This window comes from Chelonoidis abingdonii, chromosome 21 (genome assembly GCF_003597395.2).
Source record: "Chelonoidis abingdonii isolate Lonesome George chromosome 21, CheloAbing_2.0, whole genome shotgun sequence".
NCBI classification, from domain to species: Eukaryota; Metazoa; Chordata; order Testudines; family Testudinidae; genus Chelonoidis; species Chelonoidis abingdonii.
In genome coordinates this window covers 8,297,574-8,324,700 of record NC_133789.1, presented here as the reverse complement: position 1 = coordinate 8,324,700, position 27,127 = coordinate 8,297,574, and the positions used below count along the sequence as shown (strand labels likewise).

General features: G+C 47.4%; 3 protein-coding genes across 57 annotated transcripts in view; 2 read left to right on the top strand and 1 right to left on the bottom strand.

Moving 5' to 3' along the window:
* KANSL1 (KAT8 regulatory NSL complex subunit 1) overlaps positions 1-11,271 on the top strand; it is a 184,712-nt gene extending 173,441 nt beyond the window's left edge. For 5 of the 6 annotated variants that reach the window (XM_075059655.1, XM_032791543.2, XM_032791547.2 and 2 more), the window contains 5 exons: positions 2,402-2,520; positions 5,064-5,121; positions 5,831-5,943; positions 7,827-8,061; positions 9,086-11,271. In XM_075059655.1, the coding sequence (XP_074915756.1) occupies positions 2,402-2,520; positions 5,064-5,121; positions 5,831-5,943; positions 7,827-8,061; positions 9,086-9,328 (768 nt within the window). In that variant the 3' untranslated portion in view covers positions 9,329-11,271. The remainder of the gene's footprint in view (positions 1-2,401; positions 2,521-5,063; positions 5,122-5,830; positions 5,944-7,826; positions 8,062-9,085) is intronic. The other variant, XM_032791546.2, reaches the window with a different exon arrangement.
* The window catches only part of SLC25A39 (solute carrier family 25 member 39), a 154,164-nt gene that overhangs the window by 668 nt on the left and 126,369 nt on the right, over positions 1-27,127 (top strand). The gene's annotated exons all lie outside the window — the stretch shown is intronic.
* MAPT (microtubule associated protein tau) overlaps positions 13,181-27,127 on the bottom strand; it is a 111,748-nt gene continuing 97,801 nt past the window's right edge. For 28 of the 50 annotated variants that reach the window (XM_075059680.1, XM_075059690.1, XM_075059688.1 and 25 more), the window contains 4 exons: positions 25,834-25,915; positions 25,282-25,394; positions 20,868-21,003; positions 13,181-20,038 (listed from right to left, as the gene is read on the bottom strand). In XM_075059680.1, the coding sequence (XP_074915781.1) occupies positions 19,989-20,038; positions 20,868-21,003; positions 25,282-25,394; positions 25,834-25,915 (381 nt within the window). In that variant the 3' untranslated portion in view covers positions 13,181-19,988. The remainder of the gene's footprint in view (positions 20,039-20,867; positions 21,004-25,281; positions 25,395-25,833; positions 25,916-27,127) is intronic. The other 22 variants (XM_075059672.1, XM_075059673.1, XM_075059660.1 and 19 more) reach the window with 1 other exon arrangement.

The window sequence follows — 27,127 nt, the reverse complement described above, 5'->3', positions numbered from 1 at the left end:
GATGTGTGGTGAGTTTGTAGAGAAGGCATGCTTTGGGAATTGTTGTGAGGAGGATACCTGGCCACTAGGAAGTGACAAAGGCGCAGCAATTTATTTCACTGTGAACTAACTCATGTCTGTCTTATTGATAGTCTTAATGAAATAGTAAGTTTTCTGAAACCTTTTTATTGCAGGAGATATTCTACAAATAAATTCCAGGGCAAGGAATGCATAGGCACTCAAGCAGCCTGTCTGAAGGATTATGTTCAAGTTAAATTCTTGACCTGGACATCATTCTTTTGCACATCATCAGACCATTGTCATCTGCCCTTGGGTTTACCCCCTGCCATCTCTGGCTGCTAGGATAAAGTCATGGCCAAAGAAACATCTGTGCCTCTAAAGATAATTTAGGGGTGTGCTAGAGGCAGGGAGCACCCATTAACTCTGCTTATTTTTCACTGAGGCCATCCTTTTCCCTTCTCAGATCCTGGGCTGTACTTGAGGAATGGAAAAGCTTTTGAGGGGTGGCTTGCCTAATCTGAACGTTCCTAATGCGGGCTGCTGCTGCTGACTCTTTGTCCTGGCTGTTGCTCTGTTAGAGTTGCACTTAATTCTTTATTTGTTCCCTGGGACTAAAGAGTTGTGGAGATGCTACATCACCATGTTGCCACATTATGTCAGTGCTTGATGAGCTGACATGTCTGAAAATTCTGGGCATTCTCTTTTAATTGTTGGTTTAGTTCATGGTACAAAGTGTGGGAAAGACCTGCACATTTCAGAACAAGTGGTGAATTTATGTCCGTTTCGGTGACAGTCTTCTCTGATTCTCCCCCCAGTCCTTAGACTTACTAGGAATCTTGTCCTCAGAGGCTGTAGGGTTCAGTATACTATGCACTCAGAGTCTGCCTGTTAGCTCCCGTATATTCTGAATGTTTCCATCAGAAATAGAAATCTCTCCATTTTTGTCTACAAATATCCAAAGTGTAAAACTTTTTACCTTTTAAACTTAAAATTCTAAAGGGGCTGGAGAGATCCAGGGCGTAAATGTGACTTTTAGTCTGGTCAGTTAACCTAAATTTGCATATGCTCTCTGATTGGTCAACATTGCTTCACACCTCAGTACTGAGCTCTGAGGAGGTAAACAATAGAAACCGCCAGATGTTTGTCACATGACTGTTTTAACCAAATCCTGTTTTCATGTAGGTAGCAGTACTGTTGAGCTGCCTTATTATGACTCTGTGAGGATCATTAATCCACTAATGCTTGTGCTTCTGTAGCACATTTAATCTAAGCGCCTCAAAGCATATTACCCGGCTTTTATTAGTTTGTTGTGTTGTATTTATCCGGTGTAATTACAGTTGCCTGCATGACTTAATTTTCACAGTAAAAAACACATGTTCCATGTAATGGGGAATGGAGGAGACCGATAAAAGGGTAAATTGCAAATCCTCTTTGTAAAGGGGCTATAAAGTTGAGTTGAGCAGTTTGAGAATCAGATGTTTTACCACTTTGTGAAAGGCCTGATCAGTGGTAAGTTGGGATTTTCATAGGCACAAAGGGCATTAGGCACCCAACTGCCATTGACTTTCAGTGGTAGTTAGGCACTTAGCTGCTATTAGTCACCACCTCTTAAAACCAGGATGGATACAGCTTTAAATAGCAATATAATTTCTTGAAACACAAGTTGAAAAGTGTGGTAAGGAGCTAAGGTTGTAGTTTAGAATTGTTTTTAAAGAGTCATTTTTTCCCTTTGAAATACATGAGCTCAGTGATAACGAGTGGAATTCTCTCTGTGTGGAAGGTGGAATTTGAAAGGAACAGGAATATAGATGGGAGCTGTGGCTCTTCCATTTAGAATTTCCTTTCTGGCTCCTCTTGTTAAATGCATGAGGGTTGTCTGTGTTTAATATTAATAATAATTAAAAAAAAAAACAAAAAAACACCTGCTGGTGAAAGGGTTGGATTGACAGCTCTACTGAGCGAAGCCCTCTTTATCTGTAGGGCAGGCCCCTTGCTAACTGCTCTCTTCCCTGATGGGGAGGGGTACTAAAGCAGGTAGGTATCTGCATTGCACAAACCTTCTCCATGTTTGAGCCCTTGCTGGGCTTCTTGTCAGCACACCCTGCAGAAAGGTCGAATGGACCAAGGAGACTGAATTCCCCTCTAACTCCGAAGGCAGCCTTTGGTGAGGTATTCTGGGAAGTATTGAAACTTAAATTTCTGCAGTGTGCATTGTTCTTGGTCCATGGACGTGGCTTCAGTCTCCAGGGCTGTCAATCTGGCATCCCTCACTAGCGCACAATTCACGTTAGAAACTTTTCAGTGACCAAACTGATTGATGTTCATTAGAGAAGCAGTCCTGCCAGGTTGAAACCTGAGGCCCCCCTCACTTTCCTCACCATTTTTTGTCTTTGCTTTGCAGCAGCCAAGGAGGAGGAGAGGCGAAAGTTCCTTTGATATTAATAACATTGTCATCCCTATGTCTGTTGCTGCAACAACTCGTGTAGAGAAACTACAATACAAAGAAATCCTCACACCGAGGTATGTCTTTGGTCCATCCCCAGCTTCCATGTTCAGTGCTTCCCCTTCCTGTTTCCTCTGTTAAAAGTGTAGCATCGTCAGAAACTTTGCCCCACTGGAGCTCTGTGAATGGCTGCTAGTGCTGTTCAGGAAAATGATTTTCCACTTGCTCACGTCGATTCCTTTCTGAGCATGCCTACATGTGCAATCAGAGATTTTTGCCTTAGTGGTAGCCGTAGAGTCGGCTGCGCCACTCCCTTGAGTGCCACGCTCATGCCCTGGTTTATTAGGCACCGCCAGCCCTATGCCCTCTCAGTTCCTTTTTACGCCCCTGGTTGGTCAGAGCATCAGCAGTTCTTTACAACCACTGTTTACCCTCTTTGTATGTCTTTTGTAGATGCTTAGTTAGCCATTAAGTGTTAGATTGGTTTGGTAGTCGAGTCCACGCTGGGTCTTTGCCCTGGAGCGGGACTTGCTTCAAACTATGCTCCTCAGGCAACAAGATGATGCCTATTAGTGACCCCCATGACAGCAGTTTTAAGTGCGTGGGGGAGTCCCATAGACAGGACAAGTGCGGGATCTGTAAGAACTTTCACTCTAGAACCCAGGAGCAAGAGATCCATTTGAGGGCCCTCCTCATGGAGGCTGCATTTGGTCCTGCGTCAGAGCCGTCCTGCTCGGACCCCACTCCTAGAACCCCAACGTCAGTGTGGAGCGCACCATTCCCCGTCACCGGTGCCTAAGAAGCAGCAAAAGAAGAGAAGCTCCCTGGCACCAGAGGGGAAGAGGGTTTTGGGCACAGGACCTATGTCAGGCCACGTGCCCGCCGCAGAGCTTCATGGGGGTACCGCTGTGCTTGGACCCCCTAACCCAGCCAGGAATCTGCCTCCAATTCCTGGGAGTGGCAGGGGACCCCGACTTCTCCCGGGGCCCTCATTGCATGAGGTGGCTCTGGCGGCCAAACAAGTAGCAGCACTGCAGATGCCACTCAGACTCAGCTAAGACCCTAACATCTCCCTGGACCACAGGCATAGATCCCTATCACTATGGCCTAGGACCCCAGCACCACAACCTCGGTATCCAGTCAGAAGGCTCAGGTCCCTGAGGACATACTTTCCCCCCTACAAGGCATGGGACACCGGAGTCCAGGCCTTGGTACTGGTGAGCCTCTCACTAGACTTCACCACAGCACAGGTCACCATCCACCTCCCCAGTACCGCTTTTGTGGCAAACACTGACTCTCGCCCTCTTCTTACCAGTTGCCAACAAGGGTCAATCGACAGACTCAGGTCTCTACAGCTCTGCTCTGGTCACTGGAGGGGCAATGGTCCAAGTTGGAGCAGGAGTTCAGCTTCTTCAGGAAGGGTGAATCCCCACTGACCTGCAAGGCCAGCACGGCGTCTGCAGCGGCGGGGTGGCAGCAGAGACAGTGGCCTGCTCAATGGCTGTACTGGAACCCATGGGGCGTGCCTGTCATGCCGGTTCTGTACTCCCACCATTCCTCCCTGAGCACTTCAGGAAAAACTGCCCCCAGTGCCACTGGCACCAATGTCAGAATAGGGTGCTGAGCCAACGTGAGGGCAGCACAACAGGCGCCGTCCCCAGAGAGAGCCGTCCCCTTCCTCTGTAGTGCAGTCGTTCATCTCCGGATGAAGCAGTGGCGGGTCCTTCTCAAATGGGCAGACCCCTCTCACCCCCCTGACGACTTCAAAGAGCACCAGACCCTCCTTGATAGAGTTACTAACAATTTAAACTGGAAGATTGAAGAGTTGGCAAAGGAGTCTGAAACAGAGTGGTCCAGGTCCTGAGGGACAATGCAGTGGCTATGTTATGTATCAGTAAGCAAGGCGGAGCCAAATCTTTTGCCAAGAAGCTCTCAGGCTCTGGGACTTCTGTGTACGTCACAACATCCATCTCGTAGCCGCACACCTTCCCAGGGGCCAGGAACACTTTGGCAGATCGCCTGAGCAGGACCTTCTTGTCTCGCCACCCGTGGTCCCTCTATCCGGAGGAGATCAGCATCACCTTCCAGAGATGGCGGGGGTCCCCAGCTGGACCTGTTCACATCCAAGAAGAACAGGAAGTGCCACGTTTTCTGCTCCATTTGGGGGATTGACAGAGGCTCCCTGTTGGACACTTTTCTGCTCCCTTGGTCAGGGGCTCTGTTGTACCCTTTTCCCCCAGTACTGTTGATCCACAGAGTCCTTATGAAGAGCAAGCAGGACAGGGAGAAGGTGATCCTCATAGCGCCTGCTTGGCCGTGCCAGTTCTGACATTCACTCCTATTGGAGCAGTGTAATGCCGCAAGTGGAAAATTTCGTATGCATTTGAAACTGTAGGGGGAATTTAGGTGGCAGAATAGAACTACTTGAATTGGAATTTGTCACTAATAGTAGTAGGTTTTTATCCTTTCTGTAGGCCACTAGTCACTAGGGGGGCAAAATTAACACATGTACAAGGTACGCTCACTGCTCCTCTCTCCTCTGGTCCCTCCAAGACTACATGGATGTGTTATATGCTTTACCATGGCAGTGACTGACCTTGTTTTCAATGGTGTATTGCAGCTGGCGTGAAGTGGATATCAGTGCTCTGAAAGTGAACCCTGATGAAGACAATGAGGAGGTAATAATGATAGTTGCTTTATATCTGTAACTAATTTGGGAGCTTCCCACACCTTGGGATGGACTTGATGGTAGCCATATAACTTCCTTTCAAGTAGGGTGTGCTGCACAAGAGTGTGAAGTACCTGGAAAGCAGATGCTGAAGGATCAACAAGAACCTCAGAAGAGAGGTGTGGGGTCTCCTTTGTGTTTGTGTCTATGGAGGGTGGCGTCTTGGTTAGGCAGTAAGAGACCAGTAGGAAGTGTTTAATCAGTCCATCCTCCTTTTCAGCAAAAGGTGGGGAAGGAAGCGGCTGCTGAGACAGAAGAAGCTAGTTTATTTTGTTGCACGTGTATCAGTTGAAGCCAGAAGTCTGGCTTCTTTCATGAGGTGGCTCAGGGTAGCAGGCCCATAGCCTTTTAGGGAGACCTGAGGTCTTGTCTACACAGAAAAGCTTCACCACTTGCATTGGTATAATTATATCAATATTAGTTAAACCAATATAGCTATACCAGTATGAGCTCCTGTGTGGACACTTTTTTAATTCTGGAATTCCGTTTAGCTCAAGCCCCTTTCTAAGCAACATAAGCTAAACCGACAAAAGGGCCTTTTGCCGTCCTCCAGGTAGATCAGTTTAAATTCACACCTTGGCTTATGCCAGTATAACTTTGTTGTGTGGGCAAGGCCTTAGTGTAAAAGATCTCACATTAATGTGACAATTCCTTTCCAGATTGAGGACCTGTCTGATTCAGCCTTTGCTGCTCTTCATGCCAAGTGTGAAGAGATGGAGCGGGCAAGGTGGCTCTGGAGCACCAGTCTGCCCCCTCAGCGGCGAGGCAGCAGGTAAGCCTAGTAGCATGCTCTCTGCAGCTGTGGTGCACTCTGATGCCACTGTAACGTATGTTCAGTGGGTGCAGACTACTACTCCTCAATTCTGTCATGTCATGTGAACCTTGTGTGGGAAGACTGTCCTTCGCTGCAGCTTCTCTTGTAGTTGTGCTTCTCTTAACTAAATGCCCTCCTTCTACAGAGAGGGGATATCTGGGAGCAGAGTGCGAAAGAGCGATCTACAGAGGTTCATCTCCTGAAAGGCAGTAGTATTGGAGAATCTAAGATGGTTCTTTGTACAGCAGGGGCAGAGTGGTGTTGGACTTGTGGGAAGGAATGGTGTATCTGTAGAGAGAGACAGACAGTGGAGCTGGTAAGCTATCAGTTGGGGAAGACCATTTGTGATGTTGATGGTGAGTAAAATTATGCCTTCAACTCTGGGGCTGAGCTTTCCCAATGGGATGGCCTCACACAAATTGTCTATCCCCATCTGATGTCAGAAATGTATGAGGAAATTATGTGGAACTTTGCAGAAGCCATGGTAGTTAGATCCTATTATGTTATGATAATCTAGATGGTGGTTAATTCTGTGTTTTTTTTTAACCATCATATCAACCTATTTACCAGATACAAAAATAAGGCTTACTGCTCTGTAATTCTCCAGACATAGCCTAGACCATTTTAAAAAATACTAGGTATAACATTCATTCCCCAGCTCAGCCACTTCCTTCTTGAGTAACTTCAGAACACTGGAGTGTACCCTCTGGACTTGATGATTGATTCCTGTCTAGTTTATCAATTTGTTTCAGTACCTCTTCTTTTGTTACCTCCATTTCTTGAGTACTGCGTCTTTACCACCAGAAGAGTAAGTCTAGGGTAGGTAATATCCCAGCATTCTCTGCGGTGAAGAGTGTGCAAATATTCTCTAGCTTCTTTGTAATGTTGTTCTCATCCTTAATTGTTCAAGCAGACCCTCCTATTGATGATCTCATGGTCTTCCTGGCTCTGATATATTTGAAGAATTTCTTGGCTGTTCTTGTGTTAAGAATTTGAAGAAGAAAAAGCCAATCTTAGCCGTTCTGATTTTCTTCCTGCTATAGCTTATGCTCCTTTTTTATTAGTTTTACTGGGGTTGGATTTCGATATTCTGAAGGATATGTTTCGCTCAGACAGCCCTTTTGAACCTCACCATTTAACCAAACACTGGTTTACTTCCTGATTGATTCTCTTTTTGTTTAGATATACGCATGCCTTAATGAAAGGTTTTAAATCCCTCAGTTTTGACTTTAAAGTCTTTGACAAGCTTCCTCATTTTTCTGTTCCCTTTCCAAAGTGTAGGTTTTGGCTCCTATCCTCCCCAAAGGATGTCAAGCTTAATTATATTTTGGTCAGCATTTAGCTATTTGAACAAATGTCTTTTTGTTACTTAGGTCAGTTTTCCCAAGTATTCCCCTGACAACATCTGTACACTAAGTGTCCGAGACTGTGGGGTGGCTTATTACTGCTGTAATCGTACAGCACTCAGACGTGTAGTCGGTATGCGCTCCACAGAAACAGCCCCTCTCCCCCCTCCACTCCCCTCCCACCAAAAACAACTGTCCCAAAGAGATTGTTCTGAGTGTGACATGATGCAGTGAAACAGTGATCGTTGGATGGAAAGGTCAGACCAGACAGTTGCAGTGCTAAGTCCAAGCAGTGGCTCAGTTTTGGTATGTGCACAACTGGATGATTGCCTTGCATGTAGTGACATAAATGGTGTGATAACACTGTTCTAGGGCGTGATGTGGCAGAAGTGAGCTGGCAGTGAATGAAGGGTTTGCAGAATGACAGCAGACTTTCAGACTGCAGTAATGAAATGTAAAATGAGAATTTTAAGACACTTCTTTTTTTAATTCCAGGTCTTATAGATCAGCAGACGGTCGGACAACCCCTCAGCTGGGGAATCCCTCCACTCCCCAGCCACCATCCCCGGATGTGGGCAACTGCCACTCTCATTCTGAATTCTCCCCACGCAGTCCCGTCAGCCCTGAACTGCACTCTGCCCCTCTCACGCCTGTTTCCCGTGACTCCGTGCGGCTCTTGTCCAGCGAGGACACCCGTTGTTCCACACCTGAGTCTGGTCTTGACGAACAGGTGGGTGGCTTTCGACTTTTCGTCCCCTCTGGCTGGTGGAAGGGTCCAGATACGTACACGTTGCTGAGAAGCTGCTGTTGTTTTTGAGGCTAAATGTGAAGTTCAAACTTTTGGTTTGTTTCTCAATGTGGAATTTACTTATTTACTGTGGGAAAACTGCTGAGAATCTGTGTGTGAGAAATTCAGTTTGCGGAACTGAATGAAAAATCTGTTCTCATTCAACTTTGGCAGTTTTTCCTTTGGGCACTCATCCTCAGTCTGCGTGCCCAAAGAACCCCATTATGTTACAATATTGATGTGGGAGCAGAACATCACAGTGGTTGCCTTTCCAGGACAGAATGAACCCAAATGAGACTTTCTGCAGTGGAAGTGCGGGAAAGTGTCAGTTGATCTTATTGACCTTTGATGGGTGTTTAGTTTTTCTAACACCTGCATTGTGATTCTTCTGTCCTTAAAACTCTCCAGCAAGCTGAAAAGCCAGCAGAAGAAAATTCTTGTTGGGAGGTCTGAATTGAGACCTTCCTTGGTCCATGTGGCCTATTAAAGTGTAAGGGGGCAGGCTAATGTTGTCCAGTGATACTTCCTGTTTTCATCAATGTCACTTTTTTTCACGGTATGTGTGTAGGAGTTAATCTAGTTGTGGTCCTGGCTGGCTGTGGATTGCTTGAGCCTACTAGAAAAACAGGCATACGGGTGCTTCATTGGTCACAGCGGGGCTCTGACAGCTGGGTGCTGGCTCTGGTGTGGTCTCAGTCTGTGCTAGCATGGGGGGAGCTGACTTTGCCCTGATCCCTTGGGGAACCTCCCCATGCTAATCACTGAACCTGCACAATATGTGAAGCACCTTTAAAGAGAGCATTGGCCAGGGCTGCCGTATGTCAAGGATGAATGGGAAACAGGAAGATGACTTGGAGTGTGGGGGGAGGGGGACTATTCTGAGCCAGAGGGTTTACCCAAACAGAGCCTCTGAGTAGGTGTCTGTATGCGCTCCCTGTGAACAGCTCTGCTCCTCATTACCCTGCAGGCTGTGCAGCCCTGGGAGCGACGCTACTTCCCACTCTCCTACAACCCCAAGACAGAGTGCGAGGACCAAGCTGATCCCCAGGACCGGTTGTCGCGCTGCACTCGGCGCACATCAGGCAGCAAGTCATCCCGGGAGTTGGACAGCGCCCTCCCCTTGCCCGCCCTCCCCAGCCCCAAGAGCCGGAACCCAGCCACGGCCTCTTCAGCAGCAGCAACAGCAGTTCAGCGGCCGGCACACAGATAGAGCCGGACAGGAAGAAAGGAGCAAAACCAACACACAGAACTAACTCTTGACATTAAAGCTTCCGAAATCTGCGTTTGATATTCAAACATCCTGCTGGGAATTTTCACAGTTTTTAGTGAATTTAAGGAGTTTAGAAACTGTTTTCTTTTTGTTTGTTTGTTTTTGGGTTTTTTTTCCCCATGTTTCCTTGTCACACAATAAGAGCTCCCCAGCTTCCTCCCAGCAGAGTGAAGCCTCGGGAGGAGAGCAGTCTGCCAGACACCCTTCCGCCCCTCCCCCTTAGGTGTATAATTCTAGAGCACAGGATTTAGCTGACTAGCAGACATCAGGGGTTTTTCTCTTACTCTCTGCTGCCTGCTGCCTCCTCCCTGAAAAGTTTTAGTGGAGTGAAATTAGTGGTGAAAAGTGATGTCTTTGGAATGCAACCTCTTGCATTAGCTGTGTCTCCCCACATGCAGAGCTGAGATCTGCAGTCTCTGCACCCCTATCCTGTCATTTTGTTCCCTAGGTTGTAGTTCCAGGTATTCCCCCAGAGTGCCTGCTGCATTGCACTGTACTGCCCTTCATTTCTTCCTTTCGCCACTCCTGCTTTTAGAGCAGCTGTTTGCTTCACGGAGGACAAGACTTCCTGTCACTTTGGGAAAGGAAGGCCCCTCATTAGCTGCTTTGTGCACAGCTCCATGTGGGAGGGAGAGATTTCGGAAGCAGCCTTGTTCAGTTTACACCTTGTGTATATACTGGGTGAAGGGCAGGGAAGTAGGAGTCAATCCAGCATGTTTTGGTGCTTCAGCAGGAGCAGAGTTTATCCAGCATCCTTAAGGACTCTTTTTGCTGGGATCTAACTTGCTGCTGGTACCAGTACATGCTTTGATGCAGGAAATGCAGTTCTGTTCCCAACATTTAAATTTCCCTTTGTGGTTTTTTACCCACCACAATTAGAAAATGTCAGGCTGGGTTAGCAGCTGGCCATCAGAATGTCACTTCAGTTACAGTTACTGCTTAGAAACCATGATGGGCTGCAGATGCCAGTAGGAGTGTTCAGTTGGCAGGAGTAGGACTCAGCATTCACCATATGAAGTCTGTAGGCTGCAGTGCATAGGCTGCTAATGTTTGTTTCGCTTAAATTGGTTTGATCTATTTAAAAAAGAAAAAGCAAGTGTCGTGCTGCTCGAAGTCCAGCTCAGTAGAGTCTTGGCTGCTCGCTTAGGAAAAGATCAGGACTTGTTTTTCACCACTGCTTACCTCCACTTCCACACAAATTTTGAAAACAAATGTTTAGTCAGTTTCATTTTCAGGACTTTTTGGTCTGATGATCATAAAGTTTGACAGGTATTTTATTTTAAAATGGCACCACCGCTGCCCCCTCCTCCTCTAGAGACTCCTGGATCCCACACACCGTTCCCATCTGTAATGTTTTCTGACCCCAGCGGTGTGGCTATTGGTCCCTGTCCTGTTGTTAGCATTGTGCCTGTCTTATGTATAATCACATCACCAAAAAAGGAAAAAAATACAAAGGACATAACTTTTTTTTTTCCATTTTGTAATCGTAAAGAAATAGTAGCTAAACTGCTTAATGGTTGGGGTTTTTTCACAATTTTCAACATTATCTAGTGTTTTTTGGTTCTGTTCTAGTTTAAAGGATTTGTCATCGTTTCTTTAAAAAAAAAATGCTACCATATCCCTTTGCATAAGTGCTTTTCTATTTATAAGGTTGAAAATTCTGAATAACCCTTTTAGCATTATAAAAAAATCACAAAAAAAACCACCTTGTATTTTGTAAATATTTTTCTTTTCCTGCTTTGAGCTGTGTAATGTCCTTGTTCTATAGAAACGCTTTTCTTCTGAGAAGCTGATCTTTGTTAATGTCCTGATTCTGTTTGCAAAGCACAAATGTGCTTATAAAAAAAAAAAAGAAAAGATTAAAAAAAAAATTAAAAAATGTAGTGTGCTGTGCAATGCCCCTTCTGTGACATACCAGGTGGAGTGGGGTCAGCAGCATGACTGCCAGGAATAGAATTTCTCTGGGGTGCTCTGAAGTTCTCCATTTACTTACAGAAGTGTGAAAGCAAGTCCACCTTCCATGTCTGCACTGGAGCGTGCACAGGTGAGTTCACTGCAGGGTAATATTGTGGTCTTTCATTTTTCTACACCACAAAAATAACCAAAGGCAGCTGCTGCAGCAACTCAGGTTTCATAGTGGTGTGAATCTGAATCCTGCACCAGAGGCAGGGACATCTAGCTTGGCTGGAGGCTCTTATTTTAAAGGTAAAATGACATTCAGCAAATGTATGGGGGGGGGAGAGACTGTCACAGCTGCCAGCTGTTCTGGTAAAGGAGCAATCTGTATAGGGCATTGTTTCCTTCTGCAGTTCACCTTTTCAACTTTTGTTTCCATGTGTTTCCCACTTAACCTTGTCCCCCATGTCTGTGTCCGTTGTGGAAGAACTTTGCCTTAGGAGGAGCCCATTTATTGGCAGTGGTGAGCTCCAGCAGCTGCCTAGTATGGTCACATTGCTGTTAGTGTTCTTTCCAACCATGTCTAGAAGGTGTTTAAGCCCTGATGGGTTCCTGTTTCCCTCCCTAGTAAAACCTCCTGGGCTGCTTTGTTCTGCCCCATGCTCTCCAGCAGCTGTGTTCAAGCTAAGCCTTACCTGCCTGAGGCACATGCAGGATGATCTGTCCTTCGTATGACTAGTGCTGTTAAATAAACATCTCAACTGAGGTGTTTGAGGCCAAACCTTGACTGCTGGAGAGAGCATGACTGCTATGCCTGTGAGTGATTAGAGCCTAAAGTCCTTTTTTGAAAGGCTCTGTGGCTACAAAGAACTCTCTCCTGCCCCAAGAGCACCCCCAGCAGGGTAAGGATGGGTTTGATTTAACCAGCCCTGCACAGTCACTCATCCTTTGCCAATTCTTGGGGGGTGCCCACAGCAAGAGCCAGTGATGGGGGGGGAGGAGGGCTAAGGTTAGAGGGCACCTTGACACCTCAGTCAGCACTGCTCCCATGTGTGAGGTTGGAGTGGTTCCCCAAGCCCTAGCTCATGTATGCTCCCATCTTTTAACAAGACACCCTTGGGATGCCATCTATAGATCGAGTTCAATCAGTAAGCAAGTTTCTACACTAAGCACTTGCCAAAAGTTGATGCAACTAAATGACTTCTGGGAGGGGAAGAATTTCACCTGGCTGCTTGCCCAAAATCCAACCCCAGGTTTCCATCTGAGGAAGGCTTAAAACAAAAAAAAAACAAAACCCCACCACTTGTGGGCAGTCCCATGGCACAGGAAAATGTTCCTTCAAAACCCCAAAGCTGTGACTAGCCCAGCCCACAGCAGCCTAGCTAAGGGATGGTGGCTGTGAGCCCAGACCTCCAAATCCCATGAGAGATTGGGTAGGGGCTGGAAATCTCACAGGACCTGGCCTGTCGTTTTTGCTCTGCCATCATAAAACCCTTGCTCTGCTCAGAGCCCTGAAAGGTTAACTGAAGCCTGGCTCTTAAGAGATGGAACATTCACCTTTGTCATTGGCAAGTGCTTCGTTCTCACCTAGGCAGCACGGTATTTACATGGCCTACAGCTCGAAAGCGTCTCTGGGTAGGTGCATGTGACAATAGAGCAGATGAACCACACTTAAGTGCTGCTGCTGTGCCCATTGTATTGGAAGATTTGGCACAGTCTGAAAACATTTTAGGCTTTTGCAGGGCCCTGTTCAGAGGGGATGTTTGTTTGACTCCACTGCAGCTCTGTCCAATATGTATGTAGTAGCTGCCTTAAGTAACAGCAGTGTTTTCACATGGGGTGAACAGACCCAGCCTCTCCATCCCCTCCCACCCTAGCAGACCCACTAAGGCAGCATTTTATTGTAGTAATGACTTTATTTCCAAATTCACTTATACAGCAACAATCAGTGTAAACCAGTTGTTAAAACACACACTACACTATGGACAGTCACAAACAGGAAGCTAAGCTAGGATGATCATACAGAGATTAAACCCTCCTACCCCCTCCTCCAAAATTAAAAATGGAATCACAGGATTGCAAATACCATAATTGTCCTTTTGCTACTTCAAATTCCTGTAAGGAGCATTTTTTGGAGTTCAGAAATATGGTTCTCTGCCAGTTTTAACCCTTTTCAGACCAAAGGAACAGTAAGTACATCAATCTACCATCCCTTTGCAGTGAATCTCAGGCCCTGGCTTAAGGCCCAGGTAGGGGACATCTATACAATGACCATGTTCTATGGGCTGGGAGGTCAGGCTTGGGCTCTTGGAGACTGGAGGGTTAGGGTGGGAACTGGGACTGGCTACTTTGCAGTGCTCAGACACTGCAAAGGAAGGCTGGGACCCAGCTGGAGGGTAAAGAGAGCTGACAGCAGAGTAGGGGGTTGGAAAGGGCAGGGAGAAGCTCCAGACACAGCAATGACTGCAGGACTCTGACAGTAGCAAATTGAATCATCAGGGAAGGGGGTTGAGTCTGCAGATTTCTGTAAGCTCCCCCCCAAATGATGTGCAGGCCAGGTTCTAAGGGTTAATAAAACTAAAAACCCCCACTCCTAAACTCCAGCTTTTTACATTCTAAAGTAAGTGGGTGCTGACTGTACCAAACGTCATCAACTCCAAGCACCTCTGCCTGGGCCAGGGGCCTGCAGCAAGACATGACTTAGCCAACTTTCACTGAGACCAGTGTGGACAAAGAAGATTCACAGCATGGCACATGCCCAGTCTTCAGTAGAAGCCAAAAAGGGTTAAAATGGTTCTCCCATTGCTCATTTACATAGGAACCCTAGGATATTTCTGTCCTATCACCCCACAATGATACAAAGATAATCACAGACTTTACAGGTTCTTACAATCAGAGTCCAGTTAAGTGGAACTATTGACAGTGAATGCAGGTACCTAGCATTAGGCAATAAAGCAACCCCTGCTGCGTGTCTCCACTGAGTGAACATGGAGACTCCTGTGGAAATAAGTGCTAGCCACTAGGCTGACTTGCTTGCCCTCAACTCCCCAGCTAGCATCTCCTGTTCAAAGCTAAGCTAGTGCTACAGGCAACCTCTGCTTGGTTCCTGAAGGACTGATCAGAATGACCACCACACCGGGCTGTGCTGCACCCTAGAGAAATCAGACCATTGCTCATGGGCTAGAAACTCCAGGCTCAAATTTGTGCCACCCATCAAACCAGCTGAACTGATTCACAGCTTAAAAATCTACAACTGAACTTCAGCTCAGTTTGAAAGTAATTGTAAGGAAACCTTTGCCCAGCAACCAGCTGGAATGCAGTTTACCCACAGTGGTACCTGCCACTGAGCTGCCTTCACATTAGCTCATCTCGGGGGGTCAGACCATACACCAGAACCAAGACTCCTGCTGGCTCTCAGTTGTTTTGGTACAAGAGCACCAGGCTGCTCTGTTCACGCTGGGCCAAATCCTGCTGTTACCTCGAGTTGGCTTGATACTGGTAGGGGGTAGGATGGCCCGTTTTAATTCAATGTTTGGTAGAGGATGTTTCTTAGATGCTAACTCTGGGCAGTCACTGCTCCTCATACAGGAAGTAAGATTGCAACAAGCACCGCTACTGGAATACAATGTAGGACGCAATAGCCCTGTGCCTCTAAAACAGAGCACCCAAGCACAAAGGTAGCACAATAGCACAGACAGAAGGGGCAGTTGCAGGCACCTTGCAGTTCACCCTGGGCTAATTCACCTTGGCAAAGGGCAGTTTGATGCAGGTTTCCCCAGTAAAATAGCAGGCACACAAACAGGGCCCAGCTGTTTGAAGTCCTGCCACCGAGCATGGCAGTGGCCCTATACAGGCCCCTTGCTGGGTACACTAAGGCTCTGTCAGTGGGGGAACTGGGCCAGTGCATCCTCACTTCCACTGGAGCAGCAGCCTCAGCCTGTTCTATTTCCCTAATACTGACTTTTTAATGACATCTCATCCTCAGAATTAGCTTCACCTAAATCCCATGTCGCCCTTCCCTTGAGCCAGGCAATTGGGGAAGGAAAGGTAGCTCAGGAGCACACCTCAGACCAGAAGATCTAAGCCTCTTTGGTGCAGCAGGTTGCTAGGAGGAACTGCATGCAGAGCAGGGGACGGGCTGGCAAGCAGCAGCCGCCAAGCCCTATGACCTCATGCTTGTTCTGAATAGGTTGCCCTAGCAACAAAAGCAGCAAGAGACGGATATTTTCTTGTTTTAACCTTAATCTGCACTCAGGGTTGTGTAAACAAGTGGCTAAAACAAAGGGTTAGAATGGTGCAAACCCAAAGCATCTAACACTTGACTTCAGGGCTCCACCTGCCCCACCCAGCTCTTTTTATTGTGAAGGGCAGTTTTCTTTGAAGGACAGAGCTTCTCGGCTAGGCGCTGTGGCCACTGGAGAAGACGAGTGTGCGCAAATGTGGCAGCAGGGCCAGTAGCAGCTCACCTACTCTTCCATAATTGACACTTGAAAGCCCCAAGAAGTCACCCTGGTATCAGTGAGGCAGCTCTGGTTCCTGGTACTCCATTCAATCCCAAGCTAGAATTCAGGCAGCCCCATCCTGCCAGGGTGTGACTGTGACCCTCTGATGCACAGCCTCCAAGCCAGGTGCATGGACATGGTATCACAGACCCCCTCACCCCTGTGTCTGGCAATAAGTGTCATGCCCTGGCCTCCCAAAGAGCTGCACTCACACCACTGGACATGAGTGGTCTGCTAAGCTAGCACAGACGCCCGAGAAGCTGGGCCCGTCTTCTGCACAGGTTGTTAACGGTGCAGCCACAGGATGTGACTAACACACCACTTCCAGACGTTAAAACTGCTTCTGCCTTACGCCCTTGGGGAGCAGGGTGACCAGATGTCCCAATTTTATAGGGACAGTCCCAATTTTTGGGTCTTTTTCTTATATAGGCTCCTATTACCCCCCTCCCCCATCCTGATTTTTCACATTTGCTCTCTGGTCACCTTACTGGGGAGTCAGCCTTGTGACCACGGGCCCTGTGATTAAAGACCATTTGTCAATGGCACAGAAGTGAGCCTTGTTCCCAGCCTCAAGGCAGCCATTGCACAGGATGGGAACTAGCAGCTGGAGTTGCAGAACAAGGAACAGAGCTGCCCTCTGGTTCTCCCACCAGCGGGTCGCTGGGTAACAGAGGAATGTCACTCCTGTGAAATCAAAGGCTTTACTGGTTTGACCCCGGGGCTCCCCCAATTCTAATCCCAGCTCAATGACTCAATGACACTTTAGGCAAATCACTCCTCCCAGCCTGCCACCCTTTCCCCATCTGCCAAGGGGGGCAGTACAGGGGTGCCAGGGACTGCAAGTGCTTCTATGATTCAAAAATCCACTGACCTTTAGCCCAAGCAGCCTGCTGGAGATCACCGGGAGGCATTCAGTGGGTGGAACAAGAGGGGATCCGCTCTGCCTCCTTTTTAACGTTTAACGTCCATTAAAATTCTGCCGGGATCTATAGCACTCATGAGTTCAAATGTGATCCAGAGAACAGTCATTACCAGGCCTGCAGAACTCCTATCGCCACTACCGAGCCCCTCAGGTGCCAACGCCAGCACTTGGCTTTGGGAAAGGTTTTCTTGACAGTGGCTATGGAATAACCTATAGGAAGCCAGGGCAGACACACCCCTGGGGCATCTAAGGAAGATTGGAAAAAGCCTCAGAGGACACATTGTAGGGCCCAGTCCTGCACAGGACGAGGGCTGGGCTAAGTGATGACCACCAATTATCTCACAGGACAATTCCACCAGCTAAGCAGTGCAATCACCTTCCATGATGAACTTCCAGAGTCGTCTCTCTCGTTTGCAGGCTGAATTCCCAGAAAACATACACAGCTCACGAGACTAGAACCCTTCAGCTTCTGGAAACACATTTCCCATCCTGAGCTGCTACTGGGTCAGTGCTGACCCAGTTCAGTTCTACTGCATTTGTCTCTGGCTATATATAGCCAGATGCGCTCTTACCCTTTTCTGATTAAACAGACAACAGCAAGAGTCGCTTTGGCTGAATTCTAGCTCAGTACTGAGCACAGGGGGGCAGTTCAAAACCTACCTACTTAATTATACAACACACGCTTATAGAACAATCATCACCCTGGTGATTTCCAAGCATATACAGACAAATCCCACTATACAACACAAGGGGATGCCAAAGAAAAAATCCTAGACTCATCTACTCAACAGCTCCAGCATGAAATGCACCACTCCGACAAAACCAGGCCAGCCGGGACACACTTCAAGGGCATCCCTTTGCTAAATCAATTGATAGGCCCTAGTGTCATCATTACCACCGCATGGAGCCAGTTTTTGGAGCTTAAAGGATGCAGGGGCCACCTGGGAGTATATGGGAGGGTGGGAGGGATTTATAGGCAGGCAGTTGGGTTTGAGAAGAGGGAAGCCCAATTTCTACACATCTTATCTCTCGGACGTAAAGATTTTCTTCCAAAATCGCTAGGTGAAATAGTGATGCTATTTCCACCTGCCCGTGGCTCTGCCACCCTCTATCCATTGCTCTGACCAAAGAAATGTGCTTTCAGTCTAGGCACTGTTATGCTAACAAGATGGAGAACTCAAATCCCGCAGCTCTTAGCTGTCCCAGACATGTCTAACTCAAGCGTCTCCCTTTTCGAATGGAAGACAGCACAGTACACAGAAGTCCTCTATTCATTCAGCTCACATCAGGGCAAGAGAACTTTCACTTTGCAATGGCCAAGGCACCATATCAGAAACGGACACAGAAGTTGAGAAATCTGTGTGGCCGGCCTCAGACAATTCAAGTCCACATCAACCAGTCAGACAGACACAGACAAGCATGGCCTTAGCCTCATACCATGGCAGGAACAGAAAGGCTACAGATACTGAGGGAGGGAAACAAATTCCAGCCATCGCCCCATCCTCACACTATTTCTTAGGAATCCAGATGGGTCAGAGTGGCCCCAGCACTCTGCTGTTTCTTACAACAGGTCACCCAACCCACTCACCCAGCGTTTACAGCATGTAGTTGCCTTGCAGAGGGACTGCGCCCCAGGGTTGCCTGTACTCCAGACCACACAGTGCACAGGACACACACTGGCAGGCATGGGAGTGGGATAGGAGGGAGAGGCAGTGAACTGGATACATGCCTAAGGCCATCAAATTAAGTAGGGTAAGAGGCCTCAGCCCAGAAGAGCAGTTGTGGGAGCAGGCCTTGCCCCTAGAAGCCCAGGTTGAAGGCTGAAATCCTTTTGTAAGAGGAACAGCCTGGGAGAAAAAAGTCGCCAGCTGTTGTCATTAATATGAGTTAAAAGGAGGAGCCTTAAAACTATGTTAGTCAAACCAGAGAGCAGGCGAGATCCTTGCCTAGACAAAGGAACCAGCTCTGAAAACAGCGAGTTTGCCGTGGCTACTAGTACTCCCCCCTTCGGGACATGCCACTCGCTCCGAGTGTAGGGAAGCTGTGGGCTCCCAGGACTTGAAAGTCAGTTTTGCTGGGTATAAGGAATAACGCTGGTGCCTTTTAATTAGAGGAGAGAGTGTTAGATCCTGGCTCCCAGCCTGTGACCTGGAATCCAAGTAGCTTCGGGGCCAAATTCCAGGGGAGAAAAGGAGTGTTGCTGTCACATCCGTCCCCAAGAAGTCCCTGGGGAAGGTGGGTGGCCTCCCATACTGTCTCTGGGTCTCCACATAGTATTAACTAGTCTGAAATTTTCATCAGACACACAAGCGGGCGAGGTAATAGCTTTTACTGGATCAGCTTCTGGCGGTGGGAGAGAGACATTTCCAGCTACATCGAGCTCTTCCTCGGGTCCAGGAAAGGTGTTCGCAGTTACTCAGCTGTGACACCAAGTACTTTCTCAGACCCAAGGGAAGAGCTCTCTGTGGCTCAAAAGCTTGTCTCTCTCACCAACCAAAGCTGGTCCAATAAACACTATTACCTCACCCATCCTGTCGTGTCATATCCTGGGAATGACACGGCTACAACACTGCATACATGAGATTTCCATGGTGAGTGCCGTGCCCCACACTCCCCAGCAGGGGGCGGTCTGCTCCCAGGAAATTGCTGGGACAATTCAACATGTTTTAAGCAGGGGCTGAGTGGGTGGGTGGGTGCTGGAAAGCAACCGGGGATGTTGTTAGAGGTGGGGAGGTGCCGGGTTCACTGTATCTTTGGTGGACTGGAAATTAGTCTGACTGAGATGGCACTAGGGGAACAGGCTTGTACCTTGATGTTAAATTTAAGCAGCACCAACCTCTCCAGAAACCAAACTCCCTTGGGGGTGAGGGGGAGTGATCAGGTTCCTTTCTACTGCATTAAGATCACCTGGGGAAGATGAGGGTTTGTGTCTAATGCTGTTACTGATTTTGAAGTCCTGGAGCCAGAGCTGAATGGACAGTAAAAGTAGGTTAAATCGTTACCTATTTGGGGGGGGGGGGCAGAGGGAGGGAGGAGTAGTTGTAAAAGGAACAGAGGAAGAAGGCCAGATTGATTTTTCCTTTTCTTCTCTTCTCTCCACCCACCGCCAGGCGATCACAAGCCCTGCTTGGCCAGGGAAGCAGACACTTCGTCAGCTAGCGTGGCCAGCTGGGGGGAGTCCACCATGTTGATACTGCCGGTGGAGGAGACATTGCTAAGGCGACGGGGGGAGGCATCTCCGGAGATGGTGGGGGACTTGTAGACGATTTCGGCTCCGTGGTCAGTCTTGGCTTTGGCATTCTCGCGGAAGGTCAGCTTGTGAGACTCGATCTGCACAAAGAAAAGGCGCAGGGTGAGCCCCGACGTTGGGGGGGTGGGGTCAGTCGAGCCACGTGAGAGGCTTTGGTGAATGGTGAGTTAATGCTCTGTCCCCACCGGCCATGCCTGGGGTGCGGCGAGGAGGAAGCGGGTGAATGGAGGACAAGCACAGCACCTTCTGTTCCATGTTCAGCCCTGTGACAGGGAGGGGGCTGAAGCCTGAAGGAACCATTTGCCAGTAACGGCCCAATGCCCTCAGGCAGATGAACCACTAGCAGCAAACGGAGGTGCCTGCAGGAAAACCAAGGCAGAACCTGGGCCTCAACGAGCCTGCTCTGGCCTCACTTCAGAGGAGCAGTGACTTTCTCAGATCCCGGCCTAGCAGGGCCAAAAGCGGAGTCCCCTTTGCCGAACACCGAGGACGGGACCAGAGACAACTGATTGTCAGTACAGGGCCTAACGCCTTTGGCTTTTCATCAATGCAGGCCTGCTCTTATTCACTACATTCAGGTGACAGCAAAGTGAGCTTGGGGGGTGGGGGGTCAGCCTGACCCCAAAGTACCCCTTTGGGAGGCTTTGTCTTGGGGCTAGCAGCAGAGGCTGCTGCAAGTTACTGTGAACAGGCAAATCTCAAAGGGGGAGAAAGGACCAGAACCTGCCCCCACCCAGTGTCCAGTTACTTTCGCTGGCTCTTCATTACATGACTGTCACCATCACACACACACACGATCCAGCTGAGCGTGCCGATACCGAGGATTTACAGACGGGCCCCGGCGCCGCACCCCTGGCTAGCGTTTGCCAAACCCCCCTCTACGGTGGAAGCTGATGAGTAGCTACTTACTGGCATCGCCATCTGGCTGCAAGTCTGGGAGCGGACTCTCCTCGGGGATGGCAGGCTCAGTGAGCAATGCCTGAGGCCCTGTGCTTTGGGACACACCATTTTGTGCACCACGCTCATCGTCTTTGCCCTTCTCTCTCTACAGGTGGAGAAATCAGTGGGGCGCAAAAGGGTGTCAGCGACAAAATAAACTGAATTAAAACCGACAGCAAAGAAATGGGAGGGGAGGAATAGGTCTGCAAAACGCATCAAAGGAGAGAGGGGAAATTCACTGAGCCCACAGAGAGAGAAAAAGAATGACAGGGCCAGGAGGTGTGGAGCTAGGCGGGAAAAGGAAAATCCCATTTGCTATGAGAAAGAAGATGCCCAGAGATACGATCCAAAGCAGATTCATAGGGAGAAGTGCAATCGAAGCCACAGCTGTAGCAGCAGCACCGAGGCCTGGTCTGCGCAGCAAAGCTTTACCACACCTGAATGCAGCTGTCAAGCATCAGTGTCCCGAACCATCCTGTGGTCCTAAAACACCCTGCAGTTGCTAAAGGGATGTCTACTCTGCAACCAGAGACGTGACTGCTCACATACCAGGCTACCTTGATTCTAGCTAGCTCAGCTAAAGGCAACAGTGAAGATGTGACACACTTGGACCCACAAGGTGAGGACGAACTCAGGAGTCCAGCTAGCATTTGGTTATTCCTACCTGTGTACACATGCAGCGTAAACACACTTGCACTCACCAAGCAAATTTAGATTATCTGGGGGAGTATTTAGGCTGTCTGGATGTCTCACCCCGTAACTTTGAAGAGTCACTCCTGTGGGGAGGACCTCTGGGACGGAAGCAGCTTCATTTTCCAAATATCCATTTTCCCACCTCTCATGGCCAAGTACTAATTAAAACACAGTTGATGTTCCCATCCTCTCCTAGCCTAACAGCCACTAAGGCGAGAAACCATCACATGAAGCAGTGGGCGCCCAAACTGCTCCAGCCAAGGCCCATCCTGGCAGTTGGCCAGGGCCTTGCCTAATTTCTCTAAAATGGAACCAACTGCAGCTGTCCCTTGAACGGAGATGCAGCCTAAAGAGACTATAGGTGCCACTCAATCCTGGTCCAAGCAGCTCTTCCCTGGATTAAGAGGGCACATTGCATATTGGGATTTGGCAGGTAGCAGCTCTGGGTTAAAGGGTGAGAATGGCCACCGGACACGAGAGGGACTCTGTAGGCTACGCCGGGTCTATACAGCGCACGTTACCCTCTTTGGTCTTTTGCAGATCTAACTCTGCCAACAAACAAAATTCCTGCAGCCTTGAGTCTCCGAGCTCGGCTCAACTCACTCAGGCTTGCGCTGCGGGGCTAAAAATAGCAGTGTCGACATTCCCGCTCGAGCTGGAGCCCGGGCTCTGGAACCCAGCAAGGGTGAAGGGTCTCAGAGCCTGGACTCCAGCCCAAGTGGGAACGTCTCCATTGTTATATGGAATCCTGCAGCGTGAGCCCAAGTCAGCTGACCCGAGCTTGGAGACTCGCTGCCAAGGTTTGTTTTTTGCACTGTCGATGTACCCAGAGTTATATTTATGTATCCAGAAGGTGTGATTTCAGTATCGTGATCACATGACTGAATGAGGCCTGTGGCTAAATGACAATACTGCGATACACAACCACATGGGATTAGAGAAGCCATATTGTTGTGTTGTCAATTGCTCCAAATGGCAAAAGCTTCTAACTATGGCTCAGTGACTGTATAAGGAGATAAAAAGAAATGAAAAGATGCTCAAGCTGAACAAGGAAGAGAGGAGTACAGTACAGCTCGATGTGTAATGGCAGTGAGAGAAGGGTAAGGAAGCCAAGTAATTCCTCAGTCAGAGAAGCTAGTGCATTTGCTGGAAGAGGCTGACAGCTAGAAAGCTTTTCAAGACATTTACAAAATGCATCCAAAAACCAAGTGCTGGAACACAGAGCTGAACAGAACCTTTCCATCTCGTCAAGTTTTTGATAAAAAGGTTGAACAATCAGCAAGACAACAATAACCTTCCCCCAGTTCACTCCTACCGCAGAGAAATCGAATACTTGGTCCCACTGTCCCCAAATTTGACTAATGAATCCACAAAACATCACCCCCATCCCAGCATCCTTACATGTTTCCTGCCCAATTCATCCACCCAGTTGTGCTGTATTCGATGTCTCATTTCAGATGCTGGTGCCCTTCACTTTGCTGTGAGAACATTTCAAGCACTATCATCCAAGTCTTCAGCCATAGGTTGTTTTTAAAAACAGGACTTTAATTTTTACCTAATAAACTAAGACTGAATTATGAAGTATCTTCAATGTATATTTGCTTTAATGAACAATTTACTGCAGGTCTTAAAGAAAAAAAAGGTATCTGTGTATACACAGATCCGGATCCTTTAAAAATGCCATTCGTTATTACTGGCTATTCATGAGGTTTGATCATTATTCGACTGACTAAATCTCATTGTTTGATATGCAGCCATATGGGAGTGTGCACACACCAATGCATCACCCCTTGTGGGGAACCGGTAATGGCACAGCAGGGCATTCAGCACTAAGAAAATCGACACAGACAGTCCAAGCAAGTTCTCAATTCATGTCTAAACAATGAAAATAAAAATAAATGAAATTATAAATAAAAATTATTTATTTGCAGTAGTCACATAATGTGCTAACCACGAAAATATTTTTTTCCACTGAACACACTTTACAGAGTTTGTTGGCAGTGTCACACCCCGATTTGGCAGAGGACTATGTCGGTGCTTAACTTTAAGCAGGAGTACTCTCAATACCTTTGACAGAACTAATGTGTGCTTAAAGATAAGACTGCACATAAGCACTTTGCCTAGGCAAGGGTTTAACTGTTCAAATCATATCAATATCCTTCAAGCGAATGACTAAGCCTGCCCCCCGCCACATACACACACACCAGACTTTCAGACGTCATATACTGCGGCAGCCCTATAGCCCAGCTGTTCAGCCCATGCTGGGAGACTGAAGTTTGAGGCCAGAAGAGAATATCTTCTCTCCGAAATGTCAACAAACTTGCTCTTTTCTAATTAAAGTGCTTCCCTGAAATGCCAGCTTCCCAGTCCAACAGTCTGCTTCATACTCTGCAGCTGAGGCTGAAAAAACCAGGTAAGATGCAAATCCAACTATAAGCTGTAACATCTTACAATAGGAGAGCTCGGGGCGTATGCTCATTCAGTTACACTGACATTTAGGGAACAACAGAAAAACTAGGAAAGCAAATAAAAAGGAATTACTTGATCATATTGTTTTGTTCTGACAAACACCCATCAGGGATGGTCTAGATAATACTTAGCCCTACCATGAGTGCAGCAGACTGGACTAGATGGTCCTTTCTAGACCTATGATTTTATATTCATGTAATATATAATTAAAATGTCTTGTTTGTATTCACCATTCTTTAGCCAATAGGCATTTTAATATAAACACAACCCACTCCACCACACCCTGGTAAGTAAAGGCCCCAAGAGCTCAAAATGCCCCAAATACTTAGATCTGTGCCTGTAACGTGTCGCTCTTTATCACAGACACTAATAGTATGGGTAGGCATGGGACTTTTAAAAACATGCGGGAGAATAACGTTTATTGAGAGGAAGTTTCAACCACACACGTTGGGCCGAGTTGGATTATAGCTTGCAAGTTACCACTCACACTTGCATTAAAGCTACACACCTCTCATGGTTTTCTCCAAAAGGAAGTGACTGGCCAACTGTCAATTTCTGCTACACTGTGAACATCTCGCTATGGCAAAATGAACGTCCTGGTATTTATCTGCACAGCACTCGTGTCCCACTTTCCCCTGCAGGGCTGAGTTTCTCTGAGCTCGACAGGCAGCTCTGCTGACATGCGCTGTTGCCATGCTGACAGGTCACCGGCATGAAACCGAACCCTTTACTCAGAGGCACAAACAAGTCAGACGAATGGACGGATCAGGCCCCAACACAGAGCAGCATTTAAGCACATACTTCAGCCCTGCTGAAGTCCAGCTAACTTTAAAGTTAAGCCTGTGCTTGTATTGGAGTCCGAAACTTCCAGCAGGTGACAATTTACACCTTTTGAAAAGCAACCTCCAAGCAGACAGCAGCAGCACAGCTTCACTCAGATGTGACCGATTTCAGCTGCCGTGCAATCCTTTTTCCCCAATATGCTGTAGTGGCTTCAAGAACGGGAAAGGCTGGATAATCAGGGGGAGCTGCAGCAGAGAACACACCCAGCATTCCGAGAAGAGGAAGCCTGTATGAAACAGGAACTGGATAAACTCGGTTGCAGCTGCTGTGTCCAGACACTGATCTGTGTTTGCCCCCATACTCACTCCGACATGTACACAGAGCACCTGCCCATCTGAGAGAGGACAACAGGAGCGCTCAGTACCGTGCAGCTTTTTACCTTTTTATTCCCTCCTCCAGGGACATGGGTGATGTTATCTAATGACCCAATTTTCGACTGCACCTTCTCTTTGAAGTCCAGTTTCTCCGATTTCACCTCCACCTGGCCACCACCTGGAAGAGAGAGCAGAGTGGGGCTAAGTGCTGCTAGAGAACGAAACCCAGGTTTCCAGAATCACGACTCTATTGTGCACTCTGCCTGTTTAACAGCGGTCACATCTGGGGGCCAAGATGTGCTGATGGATGGGGGATGAGCAGAATAATGATGGTTAAATGGTACCCATACTGGCCATTCTAAGTCTCTCTTCCTCAGCTAGGGTGACCAGAAGTCCTGATTTTACAGGGACAGTCCATACATTTGGGGCTTTGCCCTAGGGCACCTATTAGCCGCGTCCCATATCGATTTTTCACACTTGCTATCTGGTCCCTGTATCTTTAGCCCAGCCCCACCTCTCTGCTCTTTATCGCTCTCACTTGGCATGTCTAAAATTTAGGTTACAAGCTCTTCAGAGAAAGTCCTGGAAAGCTCAGGCACTAAGAAGTCGGACAATACCTGGTTTATGATGAATGTTGCCCAAGGAACCACATTTGGATGTCACTTGGCTCAGGTCTACAGGCTTGTAAACAATTTGCACCTGTTCGTATCAAAAACAAAAAGGGAAAGGATACCCCATTTTTAGCATCACCAAGGATAAAAAAAGCACAGAATACACTGGAACCTGATTCGGATTTGAGATAAAGCGCAGGTAAACCCCCATAAGATGAATGCACTCCCAGTTACAGAAGAACTTGCCACCAGAAACCGTGAAATCATTAAAGCACATGTGTAGCGGCCTCTCTAAAATCAATGTGTTCAGCATGCACAAGGTTATCACCCGTTCTCCACAGGTGGGGGAAAGCAAAGGCAGTTTAAAGTGCTTACGTGAGAGGGAAAAAAGTGGAATGTTGTTTAATTAAGTTTCATATTCAGATCATCCAAAAAAGATGTACTAAAGAGAAATTTACAACAAACAAATACCTTTTCTGAAGTAAAACTCAAAGTTTATGTCCACAAAAACTGAAAGAACAGAAACGATCAATGTGCACAGAACAAGTGACTGAAATATGTGTTTCTGAAAAAATGATGTAATGGAATTAAAGTTTTTCTTTAAAAAGCACAAGTTACAAAGTGATAGTTTTTAATACACAAAACCACACTATACAATATTACTTACAATGAATTTAAAAATTTTAAAGCATGTCTGAATGTGTACATCTCATCATTTCATTTAAACGGTGCCATTTAAACCAACAAGTTCAAAGATTTCTCATCACATGACACTGAGCGCCTAGAATTTTGTTTTTGTTTTTGTTTTTTGGACATGCGGGTAACAGCCTTTGGAAACATTTAAACTGGTTAGACTAGACAGTAGTTCTGCAATACACACAACAGGGGCAGTTAAAGTAAATCTGGGTTTGAAGCTGTAAGAAAGATCACACTGAACAATCTGATGACAGATCATATTCTAGAAAGGCCTGGGATACATACAAACACACACACACACACACACACACCCCCCAATGACAACATGAGCAGAAAACAGAAGGGAAAAACCATCCCCATATCCCTGAGAGTTACTTTAAAAGACAAATATCTGATAGTTATACCATAGTGATAACAAACCTTCCTTTATTTTGATGTGGTTCTTGCACATAGGTACCAGAGCACACATTCTACATGCAAGGGAGAGTGAAACTGGAGAAAAACAATCCTAGGGTTTGGCGTCACAGAGGAGAGAGCTGGTAATGGTGACAGACACGGGGAAATTGCTCTTGCAATCCACGCAAGAGGCAAGAAAAGGATGATT